Source organism: Bufo bufo, chromosome 1 (assembly GCF_905171765.1).
Source record: "Bufo bufo chromosome 1, aBufBuf1.1, whole genome shotgun sequence".
Taxonomy (NCBI): Eukaryota; Metazoa; Chordata; class Amphibia; order Anura; family Bufonidae; genus Bufo; species Bufo bufo.
This window is the reverse complement of record NC_053389.1, coordinates 317,693,569-317,701,293: the sequence shown is the minus strand read 5'-3', so window position 1 is coordinate 317,701,293 and position 7,725 is coordinate 317,693,569. Positions and strand designations below refer to the sequence as shown.

General features: G+C 38.0%; 1 protein-coding gene across 3 annotated transcripts in view; it reads left to right on the top strand.

The window, feature by feature from the left end:
• The first annotated feature begins 431 nt into the window (after positions 1-431).
• The window catches only part of LOC121008928 (protocadherin alpha-2-like), a 381,217-nt gene continuing 373,923 nt past the window's right edge, over positions 432-7,725 (top strand). For 2 of the 3 annotated variants that reach the window (XM_040441718.1, XM_040441729.1), the window contains exon 1: positions 432-2,759. In XM_040441718.1, coding sequence (XP_040297652.1) covers positions 432-2,759 — 2,328 coding nt within the window. Of the gene's footprint in view, positions 2,781-7,725 lie in introns of all 3 variants that reach the window. The other variant, XM_040441707.1, reaches the window with a different exon arrangement.

Here is a 7,725-nt window from a genome sequence, read left to right as displayed (position 1 = left end):
CCATTCTGGACAAAACATATAACAGGATTATATATATATATATATATAAATATATATATATATAATTTTATATAGAAAAAGAAAAGAATAATTAAATATTACATAATTTTATATAGAAAAATTAATTAAATATTACACAATTAATTGATAAAACTATATTATGAACATTACATTGCAAAAATATATATCAATTATTACATTTTCTTAATATCAATTATTGCATGCATTTTAGAAATTGAACACTGGATGGCACTCCACACCAACTAATATCAGAAAGGAAAGAGGAAATGCACTCTCCATCATGAAATGAAATTCTTGCTGTATGGATACCGGCCATCATAGATATTTTTTTCCCCCATGTTTCTCGTTCTCCCATAAGCTTTAGTGCCTTACTTGGACAAAATCATCTTTAACTTAACTGATATAAAAAAATGTTCTATCAGAGACAGGATTTTCAAGCAAAGGGCAGATTGCTCCATTTCTTTTTGCTACACATTTATTGGGATGTTGTCCTGAGTCAGCTGCATTATATCATTCCGGAGGAATCTAAGCATGGCACCTTTGTTGGAAGAATTGCTCAGGATCTTGGACTGGATATAGGTGAGATTAATTTCAGAATGTTACATATTGTCTCTAGAGAAGAGAAGGAATATTTCCAGATTAATCTACAGAATGGGATCTTGTTTGTTAAAGAGACAATAGATAGGGAATGGATCTGTCCAATTACACCCTTCTGTATTATTCATCTGCAGGTCATTGTAGACAAGCCTGTGCAGATATATCGTGTAGAAGTAGAAATAGAAGATATAAATGACAATAGTCCAGTATTCTCCTCAAGCGTCACTAATCTTGTCATATCAGAGCTCATACCTCCAGGTTCCCGTTTCCCATTGAAGATAGCTGCAGATCCAGATCTTGGAACAAATTCTGTAACTAACTATGAGCTTAGTGCAAGTGATTACTTTGCACTGGATTTTCAAAAATATATAAATCAAATCAAGTCACTAGATCTTGTGCTAAATAAAAATTTAGACAGAGAAAAGCAATCTGTTTATAATCTGACCCTTACAGCTTATGATGGAGGAAAACCAAGACTGAGTGGCAACACACATATTCTTGTTAATGTGGAAGATGTCAATGATAATGCTCCTTTGTTTGACCAGCCTTTTTACCAGTGCACTGTTAATGAGAATGCTGTAAAAGGAACTTTAGTATTCAAGTTAAATGCTACTGATCTGGATGAAGGTAAAAATGGAAAAATACTATATGGATTTAGCAATATGGTGTCATGGGAGGTGAATGAAGCATTTATGTTGGACAAATACACAGGGGAAATTAGAGTGAAAGGCAAATTGGATTTTGAAACTGTTAATATGTATGAAATTCAGGTTGAAGCTATTGATCATGGAGATGTTCAGCTTATTGGACATTGTAAAATTTTAGTGACTGTTGTGGATGTCAATGACAATCCTCCTGATTTGACAGTGACATCACTCTCAGTTCCTGTTCCAGAAGACTCCCCACAAGGAACCATAGTTGCCATCATCAGTGTTCGTGATAAAGATTCAAGTTTAAATGGAAAAGTCAATTGCTATATTTCTGAGTCTTCACCATTTAAAATAAATCCAGCTTTCATGAGTGATTTTTCTTTGACTGTGAATGGACCTTTGGATCGAGAAGTGAAAGATGAATACGAAGTTGTAATTACTGCCAGAGATGAAGGTTCTCCATCTCTATCTATCTCAAAAACTATTAATATTGTTATAAGTGATGTCAATGACAATGCCCCAAGATTTGTCCAGTCAGTAGACACAATATTCATTAAGGAGAACAACCCACCAGGGTCTCATATATTTACAGTATCAGCCTATGACCCAGATATTGGGCAGAATTCTTTCATTACTTATTCAATTAGGGAGCGCACAGTTGATGGGATCCCTATTTCCTCTTACATTTCCATTAATCCAGAGAATGGAAAGGTATTTGCTTTAGTATCATTTGATCATGAACAGATTGCATATTTCCAATGTCATATAAAAGCCACTGATGCTGGCCTACACGCTCTAAGCTCTAACCTTACTCTAAACATTTTCATTGAGGATATTAATGATAATGCTCCTACATTTACCCGACTTCATTCTGAACTAACAATTAAAACCTCCAGGTCAGCAGAACCTGGGCACCTGATAACTAAAGTGAAGGCCGTAGATCTGGATTCTGGATACAATGCTTGGACATTTTATAAATTAAAGGACCTGGGAGGATCTGGAAAATCTCCTTTTACCATAGCACATCAAACTGGAGAAATTACTTTAAAATGGTCATTGACAGATTCAGACAATGATGAGCATAGATTGTATGTAATTGCTCAGGATCATGGAGAACCGTTTATGACAGCAGAGACTCTAATTGTTATATCTGTGGTGGAGTCAGGAGAAGAATTAAAGTTTGATAATCAAGAAACCAAGGTGACTTTTGAAGTGTTTTCTGATGAAAATATTTACTTGGTTGTTGCAATCTGCATCATATCAAGTATTTTTCTCATTACTCTAATTGTGTTTAGTGTATTAAGATGGCAAAAGTACACAGATGAGGTGAATGAGCTTAAAGAAAATTACAAGATCTGTTCCAACACTGGAGGAAGCTGGATGTATTCTCAGCACACTCAGTATCAAATAAGCTCTAATTCATTGCGACCTAAAAGTGACTTAATTGTCTTCACTCCAAATAACTTTCAAACACCAGGGAATGAAGAGCAAGTGAATCCACAAGGGGTCATTGTAAACTCCTCCTATAAGGTAGGTAAAGTAAATGCAATATCTGACATCATTTTGTCATATATTTTAGTGTGTTTCATCAAAAATATATATTAAAAAAATCACATTATATATAATAAATTTCATAGGTAAAAGCCAATGTAACTCAACATTTGCAGAGTTGGGCTATATTTTTGCTAAAGGCATCTCTTCTGTTAATAAGTTGTCATGCTATAACTGCTCCTTTTTTTTAGAAGTCAGTAGATCCCATATGGTTTTGTCAAGTGTCTAGTAATTTCGGAAGCAAAAACCTCTATTTAGACTGCATTAAGTTTGTAATTAACATACTAAAAAGTGAGATAACCTCTAGCAATCCACCTTAATGTGGATTTGTGGAAAAATAATACTTCTGAATTAGACTGATCCTATTCATTTATTGTTCGATCTCTCCTACTCAAACAATAAAGATTATACTGAAACTGGGCTTCCCAAGCTTTTTGTTCTGTGGGCTGTAGCAAGAATATGGTGATATGGTTGGTACTTCCATCCCTGGATCCGATGAAAGCTGTAATGGCACCGGACGGGGTTAAAAGCAGAGTGTGCCTGGCGTGCATGCTGTGCCCGCGCTCCCTGGATTTTGTGTGGCTATCATGGCCCATAACAGGTAGGTACTAGTGTTAGGGACCACTCATAGAGGCGACCGTGACGTGGTGAGTGGCTTATTACGCTTTGGCCAAAATGTACACCAATGCCTCATTCAACATCCAGCATAGAGGCAGGGCAGAGTGCTGGTTGCAGAGTGCGATTGCATCTGTGTTTTTGCGTTTGTATCTGTATTTTGCCATAGCGATGTGCACCTGTATACAGGGTTGTGCTGGCTGAATCCCCCACATTTTTTTCTTTGAAGAATATGGTGATGTTGCACAGTTGTAGGCATAGTACTGTTGAAAAAAGATATGTTTATTAAGTTAAACTAAATGGTAGGGGATTTCGATAAAAGAATGGGTTATAACCAAATCTTAAAAATTGTTTGCCGGATCACTCTGCCGCAAGTGTGAAAGTAGCCTTAGACCATGTATCTGTATAGATGCATATACAGCTCTGCTACATCTATCTTTGCCAGTACCCTCTAGCACTGTGGTAGAACCGCTTTCTATACAGCTTTGCTACATATATCATTGCCATTACCCTCTAGCCCTGTGGCAGAACCGCTTCCTATACAGCTCTGCTATATCTGTCTTCGCCAGTACCCTCTATCACTGTGGCAGAACCGCTTCCTATACAGCTCTGCTACATCTATCTTTGCCAGTACCCTCTAGCACTGTGGCAGAACCGCTTCCTATACAGATCTGCTACATATGTCTTCGCCAGTACCCTCTAGCACTGTGGCAGAACCGCTTCCTATACAGCTCTGCTAAATCTATCTTCGCCAGTACCCTCTAGAACTGTTGCAGAACAGCTTAACATACAGCTCTGCTACATCTGTATTCCCCTCCCCCACTAGCACTGTGGCAGAACAGCTTCAGATACAGCTCTGCTATATATATATATATATATATATATATATAGCAAAGAAAGTCCGCAGCACTCCTTGAAAGATAAAATGTGCTCTTTTTAGAGAGCACATTTTATCTTTCAAGGAGTGCTGCAGACTTTCTTTGCTGTCTTCCGTCCTGAATCGAGGGACCACCGCTGGCACCCTATATTCTATATAGCCTTAAAGGGAGTGCTGCCAGATTTTTTCTATGGATATATATATATAGTTCCATATACGGGCGAACAAAATAAATATGGAATGCACACGGACAAAAAATACTTTCTTGTGCATGAGCCCTAAGGGTAGGTTCACACTGAGGTTTTTTGAAGCAGGTTTTGAGGCAGATTTCCCTTCAGATTTTTCAGCCAACGCCAGAAGTGAATCCAGAAGGAAGGCAAAGTTGAGTCCTTCTTTTACATTTTCCTTTCGAACCCACTTCTGGTTTTGAATGAAAAACCTGCAGGAAAATTTGCCTCAAAACCTCCTCCAAAAATCTCTGTGTGAACCTACCCTTATTCATGTCCTTTTATGCAAATAACTGAAAAATAACGGGGCATATCTGTCTATTTTCTGGACAAAATGCTGTATTTATGAAGCGCTGCTCTATACCATGCACCAGTGTTGATAAACCTGTGTTCACACTGCAGCCAGTGGATGCAGTTGGTGTATGTAGCCATAGGCCTGTATTCAACTGATGGAGGCCAAAAAAGCTTCCTCTTGGCTTCTATGGCAATTTATTATCTCATAAAAGAGCGAGTTGGGCTGCCTATTTCTATACAGGTCATAGCTTTTTTTAGTATTATTTAGTAGCCATAGCTTTTTTATTTTTTAACTGATTGTCTTATGTAGGGGCTAATTTTTTGTGGGATGAGATGACGGTTTGATTGGTACTATTTTGGGGGGCATACGCCCTTTTGATCGATTGGTGTTGCACTTTTTGTCATGGTACGTGACAAAAAATAGCTTTTTTGGCACTGTTTTTATTTTTATTTTTTTACAGTGTTCACCTGAGGGGTTAGGTCATGTGACATTTCTATAGAGCCGGTCGTTACGGATGCGGCGATACCTAATATGTATACTTTTTCTTATTTATTTAAGTTTTACACAATAATAGCATTTTTGAAACAAAAAAAAAATAATGTTTTAGTATCTCCATAGTCTGAGAGCCATAGCTTTTTTATTTTTTGGCCGATTGTCTTAGGAAGGGGCTCATTTTTTGCGGGATGAGGTGACGGTTTGATTAGTACTATTGTAGGAGGCATACGCCCTTTTGATCGCTTGGTATTGCACTTTTTGTGATAGTAGGTGACAAAAAAATCTTTTTTGGCACTGCTTTTATTTTCTATTTTTTACAGTGTTCACCTGAGGGGTTAGGTCATGTGACATTTCTATAGAGAAGGTCGTTACGGACGTGGGGATACCTAATGTAAATACTTTTTCATATTTATTTAAGTTTTACACAATAATAGCATTATTGAAACAAAAAAAATTATGTTTTAGTGTCCCCATAGTCTGAGAGCCATAGCTTTTTTATTTTTTGGCCGATTGTCTTAGGTAGGGGCTCATTTTTTGCGGGATGAGGTGACGGGATGAGGTACTATTTTAGGAGGCATACGCCCTTTTGATCACTTGGTGTTGCACTTTTTGTGATAGTAGGTGACAAAAAATTTCTTTTTTGGCCCTGTTTTTACTTTTATTTTGTTTTACAGTGTTCACCTGAGAGGTTAGGTCATGTGATATTTTTATAGAGATGATCGTAACGATGTGGCGATTCCAAACATGTTTAGGGTATTTTATTTTCTAAATTTTTACTGAATTATAAAAGTGTGTATATGGGAAAATGTTAAATTGATTTTTAATTTTGTTTTGTTCATTTTTTTTACACTTTTTTTTAAACTCAGACCCACTTGGTTCTTGATGATCCATTGGGTCTGATGCCTCTATAATACACTGTATAGTGTACTGCAGTGTATTTTCTATTACACTGATCAGGCTTAGATATACCATGGCAAGCAGGATGCCTGTGAAGGCGTCCGGTTGCCATGGTAACCATCAGGGCTGACACAGCAGCGCAGCGCTCGATGGGGGAGGGAGCTCCCTCCCTGTTAACCCCTTCTATACAGCGGTCCCTACGGACCGCGGGATGGAAGGGGCTAACAGCCGACATCAGTGCTAGCATGGGGCATGGGGTTCCGCTCGGCCATCCTGAAATTGAAAGGGGGGGGGTCGGCACAGTTATACACAGCAGTGCAGCCCCGATCTTCTCACCACTCACTGAGGAGATCAGGGCTGCGCTGCTGAACGCTGAGATTGGTCACTCAGATCCGATAGCTCTCCTCCTCCTCCACTGAGTTTCCACCATTCTTTCCCCCTACGGCCGTGCTGCATACAGAGCATGCGCGGCTCTGTATCAGACGGCTGTGAAGAAAGAAGAAACGCGCAGCATGCACGCTCTCGTGTGAATGACCGGCTGCCTGGGTGAAAAGTAAGTGCGGTCTGCGCAAGTGCAGCCCATAGATGCGGCCGTGGAGTGGTGGCCGTATCTATGGGTTGCCAAGTGTAAACAATGGGATAGGAGGGAAGGCAATTTATCTAAATGGGTGCATTATAAATAATAGAAGCTATTTAGATAAATGAAGTATGGCACCAGTGTAAACTTTTGATACATGATCATTAAAATGGGAATACCCCTTTAATGATTTTCTGTTCTAATAAATTATTTTACCCATTTTCTAAGGTGTCAACTTTTCCTGCTATTACCAAATCATGAGCTAGACTATTCCACACATTCATAGCTTTTATCATTAAAAAAAAAGCCTTATAATGTCTGGAACTTGACTAAATATATTTAATTCCTTTTTATCTTTCCTAATTGTCAAGACCATCTATTTTAATTAGTTTAGTTGCTTTTCTTTGTACTTCTTGCAACTTCTGTGCATCCTTTCTATGAAGTGATGAACAATTCTGAACTGCATATTCCAGATGAAGCCACACTAATTATTTGTATAAACAAAAGACAAATTTAGTCAGCACATACTATAGTATAAATTTTCATGTGCATATGCATGTCTTCATACTTGAAAATATAAAAATAAAAACTTAGATTACACAGACTAATACTTCATTCACTTAATAAATATATATATGGGTACAGTCATTTGCAAATATATTTTGATCAAAATCATTTGTGCCCATCCACCCTGGCAAGGTATCCCCATTTGGATGGGAACCTACTCTGTATAAAACCTCTTCTTGTGCCAACTAGCATCAAATGAATTCAGGGAGACTAGGCTCAACATAAATACTGAACCTTCTCTATATAATGTCTTTCCTTGTGCCACCTGGCCTCTAGTGAATTAAAGGAGACATGCTCCATATATATATATTGAACCTACTCTGGATGATGCTTCTCCTTGTGAAAACTGCACCACA